The sequence below is a fragment of the Pipistrellus kuhlii genome, unplaced genomic scaffold (genome assembly GCF_014108245.1).
Source record: "Pipistrellus kuhlii isolate mPipKuh1 unplaced genomic scaffold, mPipKuh1.p scaffold_m20_p_22, whole genome shotgun sequence".
In the NCBI taxonomy this organism is placed as follows: Eukaryota; Metazoa; Chordata; class Mammalia; order Chiroptera; family Vespertilionidae; genus Pipistrellus; species Pipistrellus kuhlii.
The window spans coordinates 3126311-3151416 of NW_023425521.1; the positions used below are offsets into that span (position 1 = coordinate 3126311).

Genomic DNA, 25106 nt, shown 5'->3' on the forward strand with positions numbered 1-25106 from the left:
ACATGAATTTTCCAGGTTTAGTGCCTTCTGATTCAACACCCTGGGTCTAGCTGAGAGCTAAAAATACCATCCTTTCCAGCTGATCTGCCCTAATCACAATAGCACCAACACTTTAAATAGCTTTGTGTGCCAGAGTAGACATTTGACAGATGGCAGTGACAGTCTGAGGGCTATGGGAAGTTACAAGTTTAAAGGACTTACCAACCTAGCATTGAGCTTTTACTTTTGTTCCTCCATTTCTTCCTGAAGAAGAAATTCTCTTCCCAAACTTTAATAATCAGATCTTAATAGAAAGACATATGTGATAGGGGTGCTTGTGATGCCATAGTTGTATAAATACTAGATCAGAAATGCACTAATGGGTCTCCCTGCTTTCTAGTACTAGTCTTCTCTGCTGGTGTCAAGAGATCTGTATGAATCTGTTTTGTAGCTTACCATTATAGCTGCATTTAGGGTTGGTATATGTCTGGGACCACTGTCTTAAGTAAATAAGTAATTGCATCTCTAGCCATATCGAGAAAGGAATCTTTCTGGCAAAGCAGTCTACAAACTTTTTAAAAAATATATTATGCTCTGTATAAACAGGGGTAGGCAAAAGTAGTTTTACATTATTCATATGAAAAATAATACAATAATTAATAAACTGTGTTTCATGTACTCACAACTGTAAACCCATTTTGTCACTAGTTAGGCACTGTCGTGGGGGACATATTTTTTTGGCAGGAGGGCCAGGCAAGGGTGAGCTCTGTTTCTTTATTGTGGTTTGGTTCTCCCCATTCTCTGTAACATCTCACAAATGGAAATGTTTTACCAGCCAGTACTTAAATGTAGTTTGGTTACTCAAATGGTAAAGTGTTATTCTCAGCAGTCATAGTGGTTTTGAACTTGCTAATGAATACCACACGTGGGTGCCAATGCAAAGTCCCCTCTTCCGACTCTCTAAGCACTATCTTTTCACTCTTGCTGCTGGAAGAGGTGGTTTAGCTAAAGTAGGAAGATGAAGGAAGGGAGACCACATCTATACCTTCTAAGATTTTAGGCCCCAGACCCAAAGAGCCAAATTTCAGGAAGACAAATGAACCAGAAGAAATCACATCTTGAAGCAGGTACAATTGACCCTTGAACAGCGCCAGAGTTAGGGATGCTGACCACCATGCAGTCCAAAGTTTGCGGATAACTTAAATCAGCCCTCCACATGCAGGCTTTCCAACTGACCCTGAACACTCGGATTTGAACTGCCTGAGTCAGTTGAAAAACCCATTTATAAGTAGACCCAGACATTTCAAGCCTGTGTTGTTCTCCAGCAGTATAATTATATTTGACCATCTTTTTTTTACTCTTTGGGGCACAACTCAGTGTCTTAACATTACCTTCTTCTTAAAGTTTCAAAACTGTAAGATTCCATTTGTTTCAGGAGTTCAGGTGTGTGAAAAATACCTGACACCTTGTCAGGAAGTCTGTCCCAGTCTGTCTGGGAAGCCTTATCATATCTGGCTTTCATTGCAGAATCTGGTTATCCTGCCATCTATACATCCTCAAGCTCAAACCTAGTATCTAGTAGGAAGATTCATAGAAATTGACTCACACACATTCTTAAGTTATTGGGCACGCACACCATTCAGTATTTCAATAGGAATCATGCCACGGCCATTCAGGAGGAGCAGAGCCTGGCCAGAGTGCTTCCAAATGTATTACAGTTACATCCATTCAGCTTGCCTACTCTGCCTGGCTGATGGCCATGTTTTCTAATTCTAGAAGGGGTGAGTGTGTATGTGTGTTTGAATGCTTCCACTTCGCCTATCATCTCTTACAGAGATGGTGAATCAGGAGATGTCTTTAGGAATCTGGAACTTGTTGTGAACATTGTCTAGAACGTATTTGTGCCTTTGCAACAAGGTGGCGCTTCAATAGAAGCTCCCGGGGTGTGTGTTTTCCACTTCCTTGGAAATGGGCAAGAGCCTTGAAAGTTAGGAATGGCTTTACAACTTAAAGACGTCCTGTTTTAAAGACAGCCCTGTCAAAAGGTATTAGCCACAGTCCAGCTGGTGACATTGCCTAGTTACCCAATCTAGGCTGCAGGAATCCTTCAATGTGAGAACCACGGTGGCGATCAGAACCGCCTGGTCTCTCAGAGGTGAGTAAAAAAGCATATTGAGGCCGCCTTCTCCAACAGTATTGTGTTTAACTAATAACTAACCTACGATACACATTTTGGCTCCTCAAAGAGACCCAGTTCTTATCTCCTCTGCTTGGTGCTAGTGAAAACCTTTGGAATTCAAAGGGGAAAAGTTAAGTAATAACTGGGTGTAGTGCAAATGTTTAATGAATGGACTTTAGTACCTCCTTCCCTTAGCTTCCACCGGTTTGACTGTGGGAGAACGATGTCAGGGCAAGATGGTTCTATATAAACATTGGCATCACCAACACCTGAGTCAGAAGCCTGTCCACAGGTAATGATGGCAGGTATCCATTGCGCCCCAGATATTGTGGGAAGCACAGTGATGAAAAACTTCAGGATCCCTGTGCTCAGAGAGCTTCCTGTCTAGGAGAGCATAAAGACTGTCCATCGTGGCAACCTTTTCCTAAGAGCACATTAGAATATGACAGATTTTTAGATGGAAAGAAGTTCTGAAGTTGGCATGAGTAAATTAAATTCTCATCAGAAATGAACATAAAAAACTGTCAACCAAGAAGCAGTGTTTATAATCTCTATTAAAGTTTCTCTTTGATGCCACAACATCTTCCATATTAGCAGTAAGAAAACAAGAAGAGAGAAATGACCTTTAATTCTAAAATGTCATGTCTCTTTGATGCTGTAGTCATAAGGAAGGCCCCATTCCGTTGTTACCTGGATTGGTGACCACAGGCCTCCAACCTGTAACCGGCAACAGCAGCTGAGGTTACGGGGCCTTGTAATAATCATCTTTGTACAATTTCAGTCTTTCTCAAAGTCTTGTTGAGACCGTTTGTTTCATTATTAATTTGAAGTCATGGTATTCCCTACAAGCTTTAGGAATCATTTGCCTGCTTTTAAGAAAAAAACAACAAAAACTTAAACGTCCATGTTAACAAATTTGACTTGCAGGATTTCTGCAGCTCGGCTGTTTTCTGATCCTGGCCACTGAGGCCAGGGGGGCTCACAGGGAGGTGTAGTGACTGGGCAGTAGTGTTGTGGATTTGATCGTCAGTCTGCGTCTCCTATGGCTCTGAGACGTGTTCCAAACATGAATACCAACACGAGAGCCGCCCTGGCACACTCATGCACCCATGTCTGCCTTTGTCCTCTTCGGACCATTTTTACCATCTAGCTCCAGGTAATACCAACCTCTTTGACCTATCGTATCTCCTCAGGTATTTCTCACACTAATACTTAGTCGCCCCATGTCCTGTTTTCTGTCCTGGGATGTGATAGGCACTTTGCTCCTATAGGAGAAGGGCTTTCTGAAATGTGAGCGTGGAACAGTGTTTGTTGGGATTTCAGCACGTGTGGCCGTGAGGATGTCGGAAGAGATTAGTAAGCATTTGCTTGATATTTTGAATCCGTGTTTCCAGACACTGTTTCCAGCAAGTTGCAAAACAACAATGTTTATACTATTGCCAAGAGGAATGTGGAAGGGCAGGACATGCTGTACCAATCTCTGAAGCTCACTAATGGCATTTGGATCTTGGCTGAGCTACGCATCCAGCCTGGAAACCCCAACTATACGGTAAGGCCTTTCTCGGAATGGGTGAGATGGGTTCAAGGAGGGAGATAAGAGCCCTTTCGTTTTTTCTTAGCACCCTGGAAAGGTCTGCAAGAGACGTTTCAGACCCCTATGTCAAAACAAGTGGTCAATACAGAAGTCCTCAGGGGCCCCTTTGGAAGATCTCTTTACAGTGACTGCCCTATCAGCACAGGCATGGTGCCTCTGCAGCAAGAGTGCCTCAAACTTTCCCTAGAATATATAGAGCTGCTCACAAAACAGGGCAACTTTTTCAGTCTCAATTAATACATATCTAGCCCAGTGGTCGGCAAACTCATTAGTCAACAAAACCAAATATCAACAGTACGACGATTGAAATTTTGTTTTTGAGAGCCAAATTTTTTAAACTTAAACTTCTTCTAACGCCACTTCTTCAAAATAAATTCGCCCAGGCCCTGGTTCTTTGTGGAAGAGCCACACTTAAGGAGCCAAAGAGCCGCATGTGACTTAGCCTGTGCAGGTAGCCCCATAACAAGCTGCCAGGAGGATTGTTAACATAGCTCCTTTCAAGGAGGTCTTCTTTCCTGCTTTTGGAGTTTACGATCTAATGATAGTGGAGTTGAGAACACCTGAGACTTTTTTTTACCATTATCTGTCCTGAAATATTTTTGTGAAAGGTAAGGCAAAATGGAACACATTTTTGGCAGCTTTACCAGTTAGGCCATCATTGATGTTTCTCTCTCTCCCTCTCTGAAATCAATAAAAACATTTAAAAAATCTTTTTAAGTTTAACTTCTTCATTTGTTATAATTTGACTTGCAAAAAGTTTTTTTAAATGGTACATAGAGTTCCCATGTGTCTTTCAGTTTCCCCATTGATAACACCCATTGATAATATCTTACATATCCATTGTGCATTTTCAAATGAAAATGATATTGATAAAATAATACTAACAAGACCACAGGTGAGTCTATTACTCTGTTGTGTAGTGTACAATACTATGAAATCTTATCACATGTATAGATTTATAACAGTCAGAACCCAAAACTGTTCCATCATAACAAAACCTCCCTCTTGTTATCTCATTATATTTAAACTCTCATGCCTGCCCTAACCCCTGGAAACCACTGATATGAAGTCCTTCATTAAATTCATATAACATGTAACATTTTGAGACTTCTTTCTTCCCCACTTAGCACAATACCCATGATACCCACCTAAATTGTTGCATGTATCAATAGTTTGTTCTTTTTTAGACAAAATAGTAATACAGCAGTTTATCTGTTCACCTGTTGAAGGACATTTCCTATCCTATATATTTTTAAAATTTTTATTTTGAGATCATTGTAGATTTGCATGCAGTTATAAGAAATAGCCCCATGAGATCCTATCCTCAGTGTGTGCCTGTTTATATGCACTACCACCTCTGTATTTGTATATAATAAGTTTGATAATATTTCCTTGTCCCCTTTCCTATTTTCTATCCATCTGGTGACTAGATTCCTACTGCCCACAAAACCATCTAAATTTTTTCATTACAGTCTGACATGGGCCTAATCTATTCCCCTAAATGTGTTCCAGACTTCAAAATTTTTTGGATCCATTTCCTTCCCCTCATCACTCTAAACACCCATTATACTATTGATCTGATTTCAGCTACCAATTAAGGAGGGAAAAAATCTGTCTGGTTGTGCCCAGTACCAGTGCATGAGGACTGATGATCCCTTACTCTTCTGAGAGAATGATAAATCACTTCCTCACCCCAGTCCTTACTGTATTTCATTACAGAAGTTGTTTTTTTATGTCCTGGCCAATTGGCTCATTCCATAAACCAAAAGTTAGTGGGTTTGATTCCTAGTCAGGACACATACCTAGGTTGCAGATTTGATCCCCAGTTGGAGTATGTATTGGAGGCAGCCTTTGGATGTTCCTATTTCATATTCATGTTTCTCTTGCTCTCTTCCTCCCCCTCTGCCCTTGTCTCTCTTCCCCTCTCCCATCCTCTCTGAAATCAATAATATCTATAATAATAAAAGTGTAATATGCAAATTGACCAAACAGCAGAATGACCTTACAGACAACGTTTGGACAAAGCCAGGGTTGCATGGGGCTGTGAAGGCCTACTCTTGCACAAATTTCATGATCGTGCCTCTAGTGGTTGTTTTTTTTGTATATATATATATTTTTTTTTTAATTGATTTTTCACAGAGAGGAAGGGAGAGGGATAGAGAGCTAGAAACGTTGATGAGAGAGAAACATGGACCAGCTGCCTCCTGCACACCCCTACTACTGGGGATGTGCCCGCAACCAATGTACATGCCCCTGACCAGAATTGAATCTGGGACCTTTCAGTCCGCAGACTGACGCTCTATCTACTGGGCTAAACCGGTTTCGGCCCTCTAGTGTTTTTTAATAAAGAGGTAAAATTACCCTAGCCAGTTTGGCTCAGTGGATAGAGCACTGGCCTGTGGACCAAAGGGTCCTGGGTTCCATTCTGGTCAAGGGCATGTACCTTGGTTGCAGGTTCTCTGACCCTGTTTGGGGTACATGCAAGAGGCAACCAATCAATGTGTTTCCTCACATCAATGTTTCTGTCATTCCCCCTTCCTTCTACTCTCTAAAAATCAATGGAAAAGTATCTTCAGATGAAGATTAACAAACAGACAAGAAGAAGCAAAATGACATATCATTGAAGATATAATAGCAATGGTATTAGCAGTTCAAAAAGCAAATATGAAATGTTATGGTTCTAACTGCAGTTTGCGTGCTTTCACTTTTGGAGTGCTAATATGTTGCCTAATCTAACACGATTGAGTCTGAGTCTGGATTTAAATTTTGGACTGCCCTTGATCAATGAAGCGAAAATTTCAGTGTTCAACATTGAAATCCTTTAATATTTTCATTTTTATTTGGTAATTGTTAGGCTGGAAATGCTGGTGCTAGAGAAGTAGAGTGGTATCGGAAGTGTCTGATCTGCCTTCTAAGAAAGGCAGAAAATAAGATTAAGTTGTTGGCATGAATTGCTGTCTGGTTATTGAGTAAATGTCTTTTTTGTGATAATTAAGTTTCCCTCCATGACTGTGTGCTCTCCTCAATATAATACAGAAAGCACTAGTACCTTGGACGTGGCTGGCTTAAACTTTTCCTTTACTTGATTGTACATCCCCCTGTACTGAGAGAAGCATCCCTGTCAGACTGAGAACCTGAGGCAGGCAGCAAGATAAAGCTTTAGCCCTTTCCTTTTTTTTTTTTTCTTTTTTTTTAATATATTTTATTGATTTTTTTACAGAGAGGAAGGGAGAGAGATAGAGAACCAGAAACGTCGATGAGAGAGAAACATCGACCAGCTGCCTCTTGCACACGCCTTACTGGGGATGTGCCCGCAACCAACGTACATGCCCCTGACCGGAATCGAACCCGGTACCTTTCAGTCTGCAGACCGACGCTCTACCACTGAGCTAAACCGGTTTCGGCACCTTTCCTTTTCATTTAGGAATAATCTCTGTGATGCTTAGCAAAGCATTGGAGCAGCCGTGCCCCTATAGTCAGAGATTTGGATGTTTTCAGTGTGGAGTATTTCCTAATCTCAGAGACCCACGTGAAATGTAGGTGGAAACAGCATAACCTGACATGGATTAAATTAAAATTCTAAAACCCGGAGGACAGTTCCTCAAACAGGCTCTCTTTGCCTACTCGGTGATAGGTCTCTCTCCCACTGTATCAGAGTTTTTCTTAGCCTGGCTACTTGGCTACCTTTCGAGTTCATGTCGATCTCCATTCTAATCTTTCTCCTCCTTTCCCGCCCACAGCTGTCGCTGAAGTGCAGAGCTCCGGAGGTCTCTCAGTACGTCTACCAGGTCTACGACAGCATTCTGAAAAACTAACAGACTGCTCTGGTGCCCTCCGGCCACCCTGCGATCGGTGCAAGCCAGGAACTCTTAGCTAGAAGAATTGTTTTGCCGAATAGAAGCTGAACCTAAATACACTGAGGCCACCCACCAAGGTAGTGACTAGTCTAACCTGTGCTCAATTAGGCCGCAACCTGCTGGATAGTGTTAGCTTTCTGTGAACTCTGTAACCACCGCTTCAGTCACTTCCCACCTCCGCCTCCTGCTGCTGCTGTCTGTCCTTACTTGTGGGCTTCTCCATTCTGGGCCAATGGCTGGCATTTTTTAGCGTAGTTTGATATTTTGTAATTGAGAATTCATTTCAAAAGCAGAAAAAGACAAAAAATATTAAAGCAAGGAAAAGTGTCACTGAAACGTAAGCTGCACTTTATTGTTTTATATTTTTGTACATAAAAGAAATCGAGGGAGCAGTGTAATCATTGCTAGAAAGTGTCAAGACAGCCGGCCGTCATTCCCGCACAGGCCTGGAGGAAGACAGCTACTTGCCCGCCCTCTGTGGCCACCTTGCCCGTCATTTGGATTTTCACTTTTTTTCCCTTCCCAGCTCCTTCCCAGCGATGCCCCCTGCTCTGTCTTATCCTCTCATTAGATGCCCTGCAGTTGGGAATGGTGGTCTACCCTGAGTGCTGTGTAGGTGCAGGAATAGGGCCTGTCGGTACCAAGGCTGAGAGAAATCAGAACTTACTACATTCCTTTCCCCTGCTCTGACCCATTAATGACACTACTAAGGAAATTGGGTAGAGATGTGGGAAACAGGAACCAAAATGCCTTTCCCCACCCCCTGCCCTGTATTTGGTTTCTCAGGTCCATTTCAGAACCAAAAGTCATACTTTTAGAGCTGAAACCAGCCAATGCTGTTTTTCTAGCAAAGGAAACAGTGAAGGGCAGTGGGGGTATTTTGGCCTGAGGCCTGGGAGCTGTTCAGTAGCAGAGCTGGGGGACTGGGTCTCCTGAACCTCATCAGCATTGTTTTCACTGCAGTCCTGTCTCAGTTCGTTTTGTGTTTTTTTTCTCCTCAATGCCTTTTTCTTGCCTTCTCTGTGCCTGCTTCTGTATGGCTTTCTTTTCTCATACTCCACACTGATTTTGGCACTTCACTCATTGGTATCAGGCGGCAGCAGAGTATCTTTTCAGTCACTTGAAGGTGAATCCAGATGCCAGAATGGAGGAGTAGCTATGTTTCCCATATGCTCCTGGAGCCGGAATTCTTGAGGCCACCGGGGTGGGTGCAGAGAGGGGGTAAGCTTAAAGATGTCACAGCGTCCCTTTGTCCCTGCAGCTCTCTGATGTGCTCTTGGCTCATGTTCTTTAGGCTCGCAGGCAATGGAGATCATCTCAGAGGGTTAAGCAGTTCTTGTCATCTCTCAAAAGATAGGGTGATGTGGAATCCCCTTGCTTATTATTAACACACTGGTGTGATTTGTCAATGAATGCCTTGGTTGCAAGTTCTCTGACCCTGGTTGGGGTGCATGCAAAAGGCAACCCAAAACACCAGCCTGTTTAGCAGTGTTCGCACCGTTTCATCCGTGGTCACCTGAGTTGCCTGGCACTCAGTATTCAGAGTCCACGACCGAGACTGTTTCTCAGCTGCCCCTCCTTAAATCAGAGACATTTCAGGTTCCAAAGGCCCGATACTGGACTCACACCTACGAGAGAGTCCCAGTGGAAGAAACGTAGCGAAAACAAGAGCAGAGCCCAGCCGGCATGGCTCAGTGGTTGAGTGTTGACCTATGAACCAGGAAGTCAAGGTTCTATTTCCGGTCAGGGTTGTGGTGGGATCCCCAGTAGGGGGCGTGCAGGAGGCAGCCCATCGATGGTTCTCTGTCATCATTGATGTTTCTGTCTCTCCCACTCCCTTTCTCTCTGAAATCAATAGAAATATATTAAAATAACAAAACAAAACAAAAAGCAGAAACTGGCCCCCAGCCCCCATCCTGCCATGTCTGAAATGACCCCAATTTAGACCATTTGCAAAGCTTGGGGATACTCCAAGCCGTTTCTTAAACCTTGAGAATCTCCAAGAGAAAATGTGCTGGGCTGGGGGAAGGAGCTGTTTCCCGCGCTCACACAGGGTTGTGTGTGGGAGGCGGATGGGTTGGTGGTGTGTGGGTGGGAAAACAGGTTGATCAAGTTCCCTGGTTGGGAAATCAGAGTTTGTTGGAACCAAGCAGTAAGAGTTCACACTATAAAGACTGTGTTCTCTTCTCAAAGCAAATAGTAGCTCCAAAAGGAGGAGTGTCAGGGTAAGCAGACAAAACAATTTTGTATCAGGCCGTGCTCCTCCGCCCCTGAAACTGGGCTTCTCTCAGCCTCCCCGGCAGTGACCGTAACAACTGCTGTTCTCAGCTGACCTCACTGAGCCATTGGGAACTCAGCTCCCTGGGGAGGCTGCCTCCCAGCTCCCCCAGCACTCGGGAGGGTTCTGCTCCGCAGAAAAGGACTCTCCCCAAGAGACAGACCTATCGCCTCCAGCGCAGCTTCCCTTTTGGCCTTTTTCAGGCTCGGCCCAATTAGGGAAATGGAATGGAGATTGCCCTGCGTTCCCCTCTCCTCTGCCTCAATATGTCTTTGTCACGTCAGCTGGTGTCATACAAAGGGCAAGGGAAGCACACACACAGCCAGGAGGACTCTTGCTGGTCAGAGATTCCCTGAGTGTCTGTCCTGCCCGAGCCTGTTAAGTGTGTCTGTGTTGTGAAGCTTCGGGCTCTGGAGAGAAATGGGGAGGGGGGCGGGGTAGTGTCACCTAAGAATGCTTATCATTCTCTTGTTGGGATCTGTTCTCGGGGAGGGTGGGGGTTGGGGGAAGCTTGACCTTGTGTCTTCCTCAATAAACTCTTCATTTACATAAAATGAAGTATTTGGTGTATGTACTTTGCTCTTGGAACTGACACCCTAGGACAAAACACAGCTGGCCTGGCGAGGGATGGGCGTTGATACCCACACTATGTGAACTTTTCTTTGCTGCCTCGCGGGGATTTGGCTGGATGAAATCAAGATTGGCCTGCGAAAAAATCCCAGAGGCTCCTGTGAACCAAGCCCATACCACTGTCACCACCACAGGCCCCTCGCCTCAAGCAGGGAGTGATCAGAGAGAGCCAATCTGTCTTCCCTGGCAGCTTCCTTGCTGGGCCGCAGGCAGATGGTCCCATGGGCAGAAGGAGCACAGCACAGCTCATCAGTTTCCTATTACTCAGGACATTTCACTAATCCCCCATTTATAAAGGCTTTCAGGCCTGGGTCGGACTGCATGTTCTCAAGGGAATAGAATTAATGCTGCTGGAAAGCAAACTTCCCAAGGAGTTCAGGTGATCTGCCTGTGTTACTGGGGGCATGTGACCCAAGTGGTACCAGATGGAGGCCCCGCCCCAGGTTCTGATGAGCGAGAGCCTCTGAAATCCCCCACAGCTGGAGTGGAGGAAAGAGGCAGAGGGATCCAACACTGATGCCCTTGGACTAGTCCGTCCGCACCAGCCAAGTTCATGCAGGTGAGCACAGTCAGTGCTCGGCACTGAGGCGCTCGGAATAAACTGCTTTCATTACTTGGATCCAAACACCATGAGCCAACTTCCTCTGGCATCTGGGAGCTTGTTTGGCTGTCTCTGTATGCTGGGCAGCTGTTAGCCCCGACTGTATTAAGAATAACATTTGGGGGAGCCATAGCCGGTTTGGCTCAGTGGATAGAGCGTCGGCATGTGGACTGAGGGTCCCAGGTTAGATTTTAGATTTCGTTCAAGGGCACATGCCTGGTTGTGGGCTCGATCCCCATTGGGGGGCGTGCAGGAGGCAGCCTAACGTCCCCAAGTGTTTCTAAGGTGCTCTCGGGGCAGAGACTCACACTGTTGGTCTGCTTCCTCTGACACAGTGATGCTCAGTTTTTGTGGCAGCTGAAAAACTGTAAAAGCACTTTATGCTCATGATCCCTGACCATCCCCTGAATTGAGCATTAAGTTCATTTTTTATGAGATGCAGTAGAGTCATGTCTTCCAGCTTGGAGTCCTTACCCCTGCACTACAGTGTTCCCAAACAGGCTCCCTCCTCCCTCTGCAATGAGCCACCAGGCCAACGGCCAACCTTGCTAAGCCCCCAAGATAATGATATGTTATGATCCTTCTCTGCCCATCAAGTGGCAACTATAAAATACTGAGAGCTCAGGGACGCTATTTCTGAAGCCGGAGAACAGCTGAGGACTCCCAGGTTTGAGCCCTCCTACTCCCACCTCATGCATTGATGCTTTTTCTGCTGTTGTTGGGACCCAGATTTCTATTCCCTGCCACCCTCAGCTCCAGGAGCAAGAGCCTGTTTATTTTAATACCTGGTGTGGCACTTGGGGAAGATCACACCTCCCCCGTTGTTACCCATTTCTACCTTCCGAACACTAATCCTAGAAACCCAGCCAGCCCCCAGATATGTTATTAGTAACCAGGATGTTTCACTCCAAACTTGCCATCTCAGTTTCTCATTTAGCTTTTGCCCCACCATCCTTAATGCTGCCAACAAGGGCAAAGCTGATTCAGAGGCTCAGGAGACCCAGGCAGACTTTTGTCCCAACTCTAGGGACTGAGACAACGCCACTCACCCTCACCGCCACTACGTAGGTGATGGGGGATGATGTTCAGATCTAGCCTCTGGCTTTCCCCCCTGGTTTCATTCACTCTCCACGTACGGTCAGAGGTTCCAGGATAGATGGCTGAACAGCCTCTGGAAGCTAGTGCAGGGTCTTCGGCTATGATGGAACAGGCCAGAGTAGGCAGGTTTGGGTCTTGGCCTTTTCTGTCCCACTCCATGTCTGGGCCTCAGATGCTGTGGGTGGACACACACTTGCTTCCACAGAGCCTGAGCTTGCACCTCCACTGTCTGGTGTCCTCAGCTGAACCAGAGCCACATGAGGCTTAAAGTCAGGTAGAACTGAGGACAGTGCCTCTGAAGCTCTCACCAAGCCTGGCTGATGTGGCTCAATAGTTGAGTGTCGACCCTTGAACCAAGAGGTCACTAGATGGGTTCCTGATTCCCTCTCAGGGCACATGCATGACAGATCGAGTTCACAACCTAGGGGATGCAGGAGGCAACCAATCAATGTTTCTATCTCTATCCTCTTCCCTTCTCTCTAAAGTCAATAAAATAAAAACATTTTAAAGAAAAAAAAACTCTCACCACGGTAATCCTACTGATAGAGACAGTGAACAGGCCCCTGGAAGTACATTCTTAGCCGCCGGAAGTGACTCTCAGCAAACCAAAATGACAACTGAATCTTACGTTCAGGCAAATTGTGCATTTTGTGTGTGTGTGTGTGTGTGTGTGTGTGTGTGTGTGTAAAATGCTTTCAATGACCTACCACTGGAGGCCAGTATGAGGCTCCGTAATTAACCTGTAGCTCTCTGTTCTCCTCATATAACTAAGTTGAGAAGCTTTGGAGAAAACGCCCCAAGATACGAGTGTGAGCATTGCACAGTTTCTTATTTCTAGTCCACTTGCTCTGAGACAGAACCAGAATGGAGTGTTATGGGCCCAGGAAGTTGGCATAAAGCTTAGGACGCTCGGGAGAGTAAGAATGAAAGATTTCAGATATTGGGGGAAGGGGGGGGGGTGGGGTGGATAGTGCCCTGGATGGTTTAATCACGTTAGGAGTAATCTCAGGAGCCTAGTAAATCTGCTTCCCAACCCCCCCACCCCCACCCCCGCCAGCGGCTCTCCAGGAGGAAGTGCCATCCTTCTGGGCCTTGTATTTGCTTTTAGCTGCTGCCATGGCCTTCCTCCCCACACCCCCACCCTCACCCGCTGTGAGCCCACCCAGAATAAATAGGAACTTTCCCCGGGTGCGGCTCGGGTTCCTCTGTGAGTGGCCGTGTCCCTGTAAAAGAGAAAAGGAAACTTGTGCGTGTGAGGCTCTGCATTAAGGACTTGGCACGATGCAGCCCGTTTTTTTGCGGTGGGATCACATCTCCGCTTTGACAAAGAAGGCAGTTGGAGCTCTGAGAGTTAACCTTGCTTGCCTTCAGTCCCACAGTAAGTGGTAAGGCCAGGATCTAAATCCAGGTCTGTCTGATTCTGAACTCTGGCTCATAACCACTTTCTGTCTGGACAGGAGAGGCGAGGGAACAATTGGGAAGGTGCCCAAAATGTAGAGCCCATTGAGAAGGAGGACTAGGATCTGCGGGGAAACCATGGCCACAAATAGTAGGAAGTGCCAGTGGGCGATGCTGGGTCTCAGAGGCAGAGACAGGTATTTCAGAGCTCCCGCTCCTCCGCCTCCCAGCCCTCCCGGCGTTTGAAATACAACTGTGACCAGGTGGCTACCCTGCTTCAGCACCTTCTAATGGCCCTGGCCGGTTTGCTCAGTGGTTAGAGCGTCAGCCCATGGACTGAAGGGTCCCAGGCTGGATTCCAGTCAAGGGCATGTACCTCAGTTGCAGGCTTGATCCCCAGTCCTGGTCAGGATGCCTTGGGGAGGCAACCAATCAATGTGTCTCTCTCACATCAATGTTTCTCTCTGTGTGTCTCTCCCCTCCCTATCACTCTCTAAAAGAAATCAATGGGAAAAAATATACTTGGGTGAGAATTAACAAAACTAAAACCAAAAACCTTCAATGCCTTCCCATGCAGCACAGGGCTATGTCCAAACTCCTACCGGCAATCAAGGCCTTCGCTACCTCACCTCAACCAACGTGGCTCCCTGTCAGTCGCCGTGATTCCTGCCCCCGGAGTGCAGGTCTGGTCCCGGACTCTGCTCAGGCCTCCTCTCCCACAACATCCCCACCCCAAGTGCATTCTGTCAAGGCTCCTTCCCTGAACGTTGCCTCCATGGACTCCTCTAGCTAGTTGGCCCACGCCCTCTGCCTTCCCTCCGAACCTTGCCTTGGCACAGCACATAGCTCAGCTCCAAGCTCATTAGCGGCCGCCCAGCTCGCGACTCCCAATCTTTATATTCCACTTTTTAAAAAAATATATTTTATTGATTTTGTACAGAGAGGAAGGAAGAGAGAGAGCTAGAAACATTGATGAGAGAGAGTCATCGATCAGCTGCCTCTTGCACACCCCCTACTGGGGATGTGCCCGCAAACCAAGGTACATGCCCTTGACCGGAATCGAACCCGGGTCCCTTCAGTCCCCAAGCCGACGCTCTATCCATTGAGCCAAACCGGTTTCAGCTATATTCCACTTTTTGCCCTTCGGTAAGACAACTTAGCCTCTCTCAGCCTCAGCTAGCTCATCTGTAAGCCGGGATCAACACTCTCCTTCACGGATTGTGCCGGTGACATTTGAGGATACACCCCAAGCGCGGAGCACGTCGCCTGGCACATAGTAGGTGCTCATGGCACATAGTAGGTGCTCATAAGTGTTAGCTGCTGATAATGACGCTGGTAACGACGGTTGCAGAATAAATACGAGGGTGAGTCTGCCCTCAGCCCCTGCTCTCTCCCCGTCTGGAGAGAAGGAGCAGCCTGGTTAGGGGGCATCATCCCATGGAAGAAGCAGCTCCGCTCTGAGCAAGCCTCGCCTGGAGTGAAGCAGATGGCATGGGGGCCTCCCGGTCCCTTCTTCCCCGCCCTCCAGGTTAGAGCTGAAAATACCGCCAGCAGAGTCCGAGGGGGTGAAGGTCGGTCTGAGGATTAACAAATTCGACCAGGGTCGTCCAAGTGAATGTGTCAGGCTCAAGGACCCAGCGGAATGCCAGCCACTCGCCAACCCCCCCCCCCCGCCCCGCCCCGCATCCCTCGTCCCTCCCCCTCCTCCCTCCTCCCTGCTCCCTCCTCCCTCCTCCCAGCGCTGGCGGGCGGCGCTCCGGGACCAGGGGCTGGAGGTGCCTACCCCTCGGCGCCCGCACCTGCCCCCGCGCCCGCCTCTGAGCCGCCGCCAGGGCAGCCCGGGCCCCTCCTCTCCCCCCGGGCCAGGGACCGGGGGCAGCGCCGGAGCCCGGGGGGAGCGCGGCCCCAGGGCTGGGGGCAGCTAAGACGGCCCCGGGTAAGCGGCGGGAGGTCCGGGGCCGGCGGGGTGGCGCGGGGTTCGAGGGGGTGGGGGGGGTCGGGGGGTGAAGAGGGTACGGCTGGGGCGACGGGTGCCCGGAGCGAGGGAGGGAGGAGGGGGCCGGCGGGCTGGCGGGGAAGCGGCGCGGGGCTGCCACGTGAGAGCCGGAGCTGGGGGTGCGGGGTGCCTGCAAGGTGCTGCTGGAGGCGGAGATCGGGCTGGGCTCTAGCATCCCCCCCACCCCCAAACTCCTACCAATCAGGTCATGGGGAGCCCAGCATCCTCCGGAGCCCCCACCCACCCACTCGCACGGGAACGTGGTGGGGACAGCAGCAGGCAGACGGCGGCGGACTCGGCCCACGGGACCCGGAAAGCCCGGTCCTCGGTCTGGGGCAGAGACTCGGGCAGCCGGGCCGGGGGGAGAGGACTGGAGGCGGGCTTGGGCCCCCGTGTGAGTCCCCAGGCTCTTCCCGGGCGGGCGGGCGGGCGGGCGCTGTCTGCAGACTCACTGCGGAGCGCAGGCCTTGGGGAGGGAGCGCTCAGGGGCTGGGCCCGGCTGCTCCCGGCAGCCCCCACCCACCCCCACCTGCTGGGGATGCTGGATTCGTAGACACTTAGACCCAGGACCCCTGCCCGGGGAGAAGGAGGGGGCACTGGTCACCTCCCAGCCAGGCACAGGGCCACACTCGGGCCTGGTGAGTTCCAGGAGGCTGCCCCAGCCTAGGGGCCTCTGGCTCCGCTTCCTGGCAGGAGCACGGTGACCCGCTTTTATTTCCCCGATATTCCCCCTGAAGGGCTGGTTTCTGGGCAGGCAGTGTGGTGTCCAGGAGGATCTGCAGGTAGGGGACATCCTAGATGCCTCTGAGTTTTGCCACCCAGAGAGAGAGGCAGAGGGCTCTTCTTGGATTCCCTGTCCTCTCTGCCTGCCCTCCAATGGCCCCCTCCCCACCTGCTTGTCTGGTTATGTAATTAACCCAGCTGGGGTTCTCTGCCAAGCTGGCCGGGTCCAGGGATGCCCGAGGGGCCCAGGGCCTGGAGGGCTTTGTGGGGAGCAGGGACTGGTACTTACCCCAGTGGGGAGCCATAAGCACCTGTTGAGAAGACACTACATGGGGCAGGAAGGCGATCAGGGTCCTACTTTTAGTTCACAGCTCAGCTGGCTCTGTGGTCACGTCCCCTAAGTCTTGGGGGGTTGTTTTGGTTCTTGTTTTTACCGTCAATAAAATGGGGGGAAGAATCACAAACACGCACACACACACACACACACAAAGCATGTTTGTCAACAACAGTGGATGATGACCCATCCCAGGATTGCTAAGAGATCCCAGCCACCTTAGATGGAGGTGCAGCACAATGGCCACTCCTCCCTGAACACCTGCTCTGTGCCAGGCACCTGGCTTTACCTGTGCAACCACTCCACCCCCTGTGACGTTTCATGCCCAAGGTCACGCGTGAGGTGAGTGGCAAAGCTGGGAATCCACCCCTGGTGTGTCTCACTCCACATCCTGCCCTTTGCACACTGTGCTGTCGGTACAAGGACCTAGTGGGCTAGGTCCTCTGGAGGAGGAAAGACTGCAGTACCTTCAGCTATGAGCTGTGCATGTGTGGAAAGAGCACGCATCCACACAAAAAAACGTACATGCAGCCTGAAAATCCAGCAAACCCATCTCCCCGGGACCCTCTTGGCAGGCTCTGGTCTCATCCTTCCTGGGAATAGTCCCCAAACAGAAGGGCTCAGGCAGGTAGCAGCTACCTGGTCATCATCCTCCCCTCAACCCCTAGAAAAGGGAGGGCACCTAGCTAGGAGATTTACATGGATCCGTGGTCAGCAAACTGCGCTCACGAGCCACATGCAGCTCTTTGGCCCCTGGAGTGTGGCTCTTCCACAAAATACCACGGCCTGGGCGAGTCTATGCTGAAGAAGTGGCGTTAGAAGAAGTTTAAGTTTTAAAAAAATTGGCTCTCCAAAGAAATGTCAGTCGTTGTACTGTTGATATTTGGCTCTGTGGACGGATGAATTTGCCGACCCCTGACATAGATGTTCTCAGATGTAGGGGCTATGAACCCCTTTAATATATGTGCAGAGCATGGCTCCGATTGGGCAGGTGATTTGCCCACGGACCCACCACTGGAAAGCATAGCTGTGGTTTATGCCCTAGCTCTGAAGTCCCTGAAACTGAGCGAGCAAGGAGCTAATGAGTCTGTGACAAGGTCCAGCCTTGTAGCAGCCGGGTCCTGGCTGCCAACACACCTGCTCTGTGCCAGGCCCTCAGCCCAGGGGGTTGCCAGGGGATCAGACACAGCCCTTGGCCTGTGGGCATTGACCAGCTGGAATCACTGAACTTGGAAGAAGTACCGTGACAGTGTGGCGAGGAGTAGCTGGCGTTCTCGGCGCGTTTCTCACTCCCTCCGAGCCTTCTCTAACTGGGAGGGGGTGTCGTATTCACGGGGGGGGGGGGGGATCCTCGTGGGCGCGCACGCTGACAGAGCAGGAGCCCAACAAGTGTTGCCCTCCAGAGCCAAGAGGCCATCTAGCCCAGGGGTCCCACTGGGGACATTTGGAAAGGGGGGGGGGGCGCATTTTGGGTCGTCATGGTGACTGGAGGCTGCTGCAGCTGGCGGCTGGGATGTGAAAGGACCTGCAGTGAGCCAGGCAGTCCTCCTGCCCAATGAAGAATCCTCCCTCTGAGGAATGCCAGGAGTGCCTCCACTGAGACACGCTGGCCTGGGCTCACCCCTGCGGAGGGAGGAGACCCAAACACGCCCCCACGCTCTGGGGAAGCAGGGCCCCGCTGCTCTGCATCCAGCCTCGCTGGCCAGAAGTCAGGGCATCCCCTGTGGTGGGAGGACAGGAGCAAACGAAGCAAAGACGGAGAGGATTTCAGTAGATAAGACGGGGGTTCCGGGCAAGGGGAGGCACTCCGAGTGGCCGGAGCCGCTTCAGCACAGACACTAAAGCCAGCCCACCTCTTGTCCCCACAGTCCAGGTGGAGGCCGCAGAGGGCCCAGGGCGGGCAGGGGCAGCAATGACCGGTCCTGACGGTGGCTGAGCTCCCAGCCCCTGGAATATGCAGCCCGGGGGAGCCCCAGGCAGCGGCGAGGACGCGGTGGCGGCGCGGGGCGAGAGGCATGGTCTCCACCTACCGGGTGGCCGTGCTGGGGGCGCGAGGCGTGGGCAAGAGTGCCATCGTGCGCCAGTTCCTGTACAACGAGTTCAGCGAGGTCTGCGTGCCCACCACCACCCGCCGCCTCTACCTGCCTGCCGTCGTCATGAACGGCCACGTGCACGACCTCCAGATCCTCGACTTCCCGCCCATCAGCGCCTTCCCTGTCAACACGCTGCAGGTAGGAGGGCCCACGAGGGGAGGGGGGCCGGGAGAGGAGAGGGGGGCAGTGGACTCCAGCCCTCTCCAGCTCCACGCTGCACCATGGGCCACCAGGAATGCTTCGAGCCGTACCCCGAGTCCATTGTGTGCTGGTTTATTCTACAGACATTTAATGAGCCTTATTTATGTGTGCCGGGCTCTGTAGTGGGCTCTGGGGTAGAAAGGTCAGTGGACGGACAGCAGAAGGAAAGGCCAAGACCTGGAGAAGGTGTGTTCTCAGAGACAGGTCTCTTGCCCAAGGGGCTTTACACTTACGCGATGCTCTGCCCCTGCTCTCCAGACTGGCCTGCTGGGCACCCTTCCGGCAGGGGTTGGACTCAGATGCCCCCAGAGCCACAGCTTACAGTGCTCCTGCCCCCAGCTTGCAAGGACCAAGTCCTCCTTCCTTCTCTCTGCTTCTGGCTTCAGAGGGGCTGGGTGCCAGGGAGCTCTAAGACACTGCTCACGGGCGGCAGCCCCTGCCAGAGGTTTTGCTCTGGAAGGAAGATAGGCACAGTGGTGGAGACAGGAAGGCAGGGGCCACGGCTTGGCCAATTGTAATTGTGCAGCTAGTGCTGGGGAGGGACTCAGGCTCAGCACTATCTCAGCAACCCCGGGCAGGAGGGCCTGTTCCAGCCTCATGGACGCTTGTTTCTGCCATCCCAGGTGGGGGGGTCAGCACCACAGACCGCAGCCTGGTTCAGGCGTCCCCTCCTCGGGGGCAGTGAGGTCAAGGCGGTGGGTCAGGGTCTAGCTCCCCAAAGGAGACCTGAACAGTAGCCTGAGTCTCAGATCTCACTCCAGGCCGGCACATCAAGCTTTGTGTACTTTTCACGTTTCATTGTGTACTTTGTTTTAATTTAATTTCACATTTGGCTTAGGTAAGACGCGATTTAAAAGTTCAAATCTGGTAAAAAGGTACACCCCGAGAAATCTCAGTCCCACCTCTGCCCGCTTCATCCTGATTCTTGCCCCACTCTCTGAAGCCGCTCACTCTCCTTGTTTTCGGGATTTTTTATTCAGACTTCTAGGGTTTCTTTACACAAATAAGAAAATGTGTTCTTCTTCCACTTCCTTTCTTAACATTAAAAAAACAACACTGTTCTGGACCTTGTTTTTTTTGTTTTGTTTTGTTTTGTGTGTGTGTGTGTGTGTGTGTGTGTGTGTAGTTTTTTTTGACTGAATGGTATAAGCTGGAGATCTTTCCATGTCAGTATCTAGGTGTCATCTCATTCTTTTTTTGTGACTGCGCTGGAGTCCATTGGAGAGACGTCCTAGGCAGCTCCCCACTTGTTAGACAAGGGGGTTGTTTCCGATCTTTCGCTGGTTCAGAGGGTGCTGCAATGAGCAGCCTTGTACATAGTCAGGTAGCACATAGGAGACATGCCCGTGGGGTGAATTTCTGGAAATGCATTGCTTAGATCAAGGGTAAACCACCTGGAGTTTGGGAGGTGTCAGACTCCCCTCCCCATCTGAGCGCTGTTTGCCCCAAAGCCTTTTCGTTATCGATTCAGGAGAGAAAGAGAGTGATCGATTTATTGTTCCACTTACTGACGCATTCATTTGTTGCTTCTTGTATGTGCCCTGACCAGGGATCGAACCCGCAACCTTGGCGTATCAAGACAATACTCTAACCAACTGAGCTACCCAGCCAGGGCTCCCCAAAGCTTTACCATCAGAGCGTGTTGTCTGACAATCCGATAGATGAGATTTGATAGTCTCTGTGTAGGTTTTATTTGCATCTCTGATTGTGAGTGAAGTTGAGAGTCTTTTCATACGTTTAAGGGCCTTTATATTTCTTTTTCTGACAACTTTTAATGCCCTTTGCCCATCTTTCTATTGGATTGATGGCCTTTTTCTTTCTGGTTGACCCTGAGTTTTGGACTCTTTAGGATGTCCAAGACTTCACTCCCGGAGCAACAAGTAACAAATATAAAACCCAAGTTTCCTGATGGCACCGCCTGACAATAGAACAAAAACACATTCCTTCCCAATTCCAGGTGAAATCAGCCCAGGAGAGTGGTGTCTCCTGGGTCTGAGCCTCAGTCGTCTCTCCCACAGCCCCCTCTTCTCCTTCCTATCAGAGAAGGAAGCGGAGGTTAGAGGGCTCAGGCAGCGAATGCACGGGTGAGGCCCAGGTGTTGACCTCCCTCCCTCATCTCCCGAACTGGACTCAGTTTCTTTAAAAAAAAAAAAAAAAAAAAAAAAAAAAATATATATATATATATATATATATATATATATATATATATATATATATATATATATATATATATATATATTATTGATTCTTTTACAGAGAGGAAGGGAGAGAGAGAGTTAGAAACATTGATGAGAGAGAAACATCAATCAGCTGCCTCCTGCACACCCCCTACTGGGGATGTGCCCTTGACCGGTATGGAACCCAGGACCCTTCAGTCCCCAGGCCGACATTCTATCCACGAAGCCAAACCGGCTAGGGCTGGACTCAGTTTCTATTGCTCCTTCCTGTGCTTTGACAGGGCCCCAAGATGGTCTTTGACCACCTGGAGCCCTTCCTAGAACAAGCTGGAAGGAAAGTTGAGCTTTCTTGTCCCCTCCCTTCAACCAGGGATGAAGGGACAAGCCAGCCAATCAGGAGCCTTCCTCCTCCCCGTTTTAGGAACCTCCGGAGAGAAGGGGGTTGGAGGCAGGCTGGAGGCCCCTTGAGGAGTCAGCGTGTGGGGGAAGAGGTGGAAGAGGTGGGGCTGTCACCCTGGAAGGCTGGCAGCTGTTCCCTCTCCCCAGTCGAGAGCTGGAGGAGGGAGGGCACCTCAGGGCCTGTTTCCCCATTCCTCCCACTTGCCACTAACCACGCCCCTGTGGGTTGGGGGCGGAACCATGTACAGATGTGGGTCCTAGGCTCCTGGCGCTCACGGTGTCCCGCGGAGTGCTGCGCTATCTGGCCCCAGAGGCCAGTGAACGGCTTCCTACAGTGTTGGCTTTGTCCTCGGTGTCTTCCCCCTGCACCCAAGTTAGAGCTCAGCACAAAGAAAAGATGCCACCTCATCCTCCTGGAGAAACCCACTGCCACAACCTCTGAGCTTCCGAGGTGGGAAGCACCTTTCCGGAGTCAGACACAACTCTTTACCACCACCACCACCAAAGTCGCTTCCTTTTTATTCCTTCTCTGAGGTGGAAAGCCTGCCGTAGTCCTCCCTGATGCCTTTGCCCCAGTTCAACTCACAAGCTGGCACAGGAGACATGCTGTGCCTCCTCCTCGTCTTTTCCCGGCCCCTCCAAGGAGAAGACCCTGGTTCCCCTTGGCCCGGAGGCCTCTGCCTCCCCCGCTTCCGAGTCCATCCTCTTTCCACACACTGGCTGCCTTCAACAGCTCTTGCAATTGCCATCTGCTGGCAAATTAATTAGCTAATTCATTCTTAAAGAACTTTCTCTTTAGTGCACTCAGACTTTCCATGGGTCTAGTCCTCTTGAGCTGCAACACCGTCCCAAGAATTTGCCACAAACATTCAGGAAGTTCCGGCTCCCTGGGGCCCTGCTGTCCATCAGCCCCGACTATGTATCCAGTCTCAGTCTTTCTTCTCAGACCCGCTCCTTCTGTCCCTGGGCAGAGTGGAGCCTACAGAAGGGGAACATCAGATAGCAACCTAAGGGCAGCCTGGCAGACAGGAGTTGCGCGGATCCTAGTGTGGACTAAGTTGGCCTCAGGACCATGGAGAGCTCACCAGGTTAGGCAGTGCGCCCTTAACGGAGCCTGCCAGGAGCCAACACAGTGTGCAAGGTACTGAGAGGAGAGGAGGAGGAGTTACATAAAAATGAGGATGGCTTGGTTCTGCTTCTCTCAGGAGCTCACAGAAGTGGGGGGTCTGGAGATGAAACAATTATAACCAAGGTATATACACACGGGAGATTAAGGGAGCTTCTTGAAGGAGGAGGCATTTGAGCTAAGACTTAGAAGTTAGAGACTGTTTTTGCTCAGCTGGCATGGCTCAGTGGCTGAGCATCCACTTATGAACCAGGAGGTCCTGGTTCGATTCCCCAGTCAGGGCACATGCTCGGGATGTGGCCTTGATCGTTAGTGGGGGGCCACGCAGGAGGCGACCCATCAGTGATTCTCATTATTGATGTTTCTATCTCTGCTCCCGTTCTCTCTAAAATCAATTTTTTTTAAAGATAGAGACTTTTTTTATTTATTTTTTTATAGAGAGGAAGGCAGAGGGATAGAGAGTTAGAAACATCGATCAGCTGCCTCCTGCACACCTCCCACTGGGGATGTGCCTGCAACATGCCCTTGATGGGAATCGAACCTGGGACCTTTCAGTCCGCAGGCCGGCGTTCTGTCCACTGAACCAAACCAGTTAGGACAGATGGAGACTATTTCAACAGCTCCCGGTATGCACAGATCCGTGTAGTGGTCCTGGAGGTCGGACAGTGTGACCTGCCCTCTCCCAGCTTGGGGTGGGGAGGCCGCGGCACTGAGCTCCCTTCGGCCCAGGCCCTGGCTTCCTGGGAAGAGGTGGGTGTGAGAGGCTCAGGGTGCAGTGGCAGGTGAGAGCGCTGTCCGTCTATGGCTGGGGGTGGCTGGAGACAAGGGGAGCCCCCGTGCCTGCTCTGACCTTGGCCCTCACTGGGGTGTTGCAGGAGTGGGCAGACGCCTGCTGCAGGGGACTCCGGAGCGTCCACGCCTACATCCTGGTCTACGACATCTGCTGCTTTGACAGTTTTGAGTACGTCAAGACCATCCGCCAGCAGATCCTAGAGACGAGGTGAGGGCCCAGGATACAGTCCTTTGCCACCTCAGTGGGTGCCCTAGTGCTAGCCAGTCCCAGGGGAAAGGGCGCGGTGGAGAGGTGCAGATGGAGTCCCCTCCAGGTCCCACACATCCCGTCACACACACACACACACACACACACACACACTCGTGACATTTTCTGTTACCTGTTCCCCATTTCTGTGAACTCATTCTGGGACTCTTATCCTGGGGAGTCTAATACGGGGGTTCGATCAGGGACTCCGGGAACAAGACTGACTGCCAGGGCCCCTCAGCTGCATGCCCGGGTCAGTGAGATGGGTAAGCCTCAGGCTCCTCATCTGTAAAATGGGGCTCACACACCAGTACCCACCTTTTGGATCAGCTGTGCGCATTAGAGAATGTAACGTAACGCCAGGCGTGCCTGAGACAGACGTATGGCAACACCGTTATTGGCCAGGCACAGCCGGCCTCCAGGGCAGTCCAAGTGGCTGCGACCCCGGTGGAGTCCTGAGAGTTCCCCCTCGCCCCCTCCTCCCTCCCCGTCCCCCAGGGTGATCGGCACCTCGGAGACGCCCATCATCATCGTGGGCAACAAGCGGGACCTGCAGCGCGGCCGCGTGATCCCGCGCTGGAACGTGTCGCACCTGGTGCGCAAGACCTGGAAGTGCGGCTACGTGGAGTGCTCGGCCAAGTACAACTGGCACATCCTGCTGCTCTTCAGCGAGCTGCTCAAGAGCGTCGGCTGCGCCCGCTGCAAGCACGTGCACGCCGCGCTGCGCTTCCAGGGCGCGCTGCGCCGCAACCGCTGCGCCGTCATGTGACCGCCCGCCCGCCGCCCCGGGCACCGAGGCTGCTGCCCGGACCCGCCGCCCGCCGCCCCGGCCGCCCAGGCTGCTGCCCGGACCCGCCGCCCGGGCGGCCTCCTCCCGGGCCTGCCCGGCCTGAGCAGCGAGCGGCGGGACAAGAACGCTGAGCCCGGGCCTGGTCCGCCCCCGCAGCCGCGCGCCTCCGGGTGAGAGGTGGGCGCGGGGGGTGGGGGGCGAAAGGGAGCTCCCCCAAAACGGCCGGGTCCTCCCGTCTCTCCAATCTGTCTTCCTGGGACGGCTCCTTGAGGGCTGTGGTGAGCGCAGTACCCAGCCTGGCCCCCAGGGGCGCCACAGCCTTTTGAGATCGTCGGGGTGCGCGCAGGAAACGGAGGGTGGGCATGGGGAGGTGGTGCCTTAGCCGGTCCCCCTCCAGTCTTCTCCAGAGAGTGTGTCTGTCATCGCCCCGCGCCTTCCTCCCGTGCCCATCGGTCTGCCCAAGTATCTCTTGGTCTCACCCACTCTCTGGCCCCCCTCCTCCCCGCCCCCAGCTCAGCTCACAGGGCTCTCATTTCTCCCACCCCTTGTTGCAGGTCCTGGTGCTGCCTCTGGCCTGGCAGCACCACCACCGGCGCAGGACAGAGAGAGGCCGG

The 25106-nt window shown here is 51.2% G+C and overlaps 2 protein-coding genes across 4 annotated transcripts in view; both read left to right on the top strand.

The window, feature by feature from the left end:
• The window catches only part of AP2B1 (adaptor related protein complex 2 subunit beta 1), a 90073-nt gene extending 80998 nt beyond the window's left edge, over positions 1-9075 (top strand). For all 3 annotated transcript variants that reach the window (XM_036450677.2, XM_036450678.2, XM_036450679.2), the window contains 2 exons: positions 3553-3707; positions 7493-9075. In XM_036450677.2, the coding sequence (XP_036306570.1) occupies positions 3553-3707; positions 7493-7567 (230 nt within the window). In that variant the 3' untranslated portion in view covers positions 7568-9075. The remainder of the gene's footprint in view (positions 1-3552; positions 3708-7492) is intronic.
• A 6392-nt stretch (positions 9076-15467) lies between these two features.
• RASL10B (RAS like family 10 member B) lies at positions 15468-24513 on the top strand. The gene is made up of 4 exons (XM_036450708.2): positions 15468-15550; positions 18536-18898; positions 23539-23663; positions 24201-24513. The coding sequence occupies exons 2-4, from the start codon at positions 18683-18685 to the stop codon at positions 24469-24471; spliced, it is 612 nt and encodes a 203-aa protein (XP_036306601.1). The 5' UTR covers positions 15468-15550; positions 18536-18682; the 3' UTR covers positions 24472-24513.
• The last annotated feature ends 593 nt before the right edge of the window (positions 24514-25106 follow it).

Bases quoted from the DNA above. Each gene is read 5' to 3' on its own strand.
- RASL10B (XM_036450708.2), top strand. From the start codon at position 18,683: ATGGTCTCCACCTACCGGGTGGCCGTGCTGGGGGCGCGAGGCGTGGGC. The intron at 18,899-23,538 runs GTAGGAGGGCCC...GGGGTGTTGCAG, and splicing joins TCCCTGTCAACACGCTGCAG to GAGTGGGCAGACGCCTGCTG. The intron at 23,664-24,200 runs GTGAGGGCCCAG...CCCGTCCCCCAG, and splicing joins CAGCAGATCCTAGAGACGAG to GGTGATCGGCACCTCGGAGA.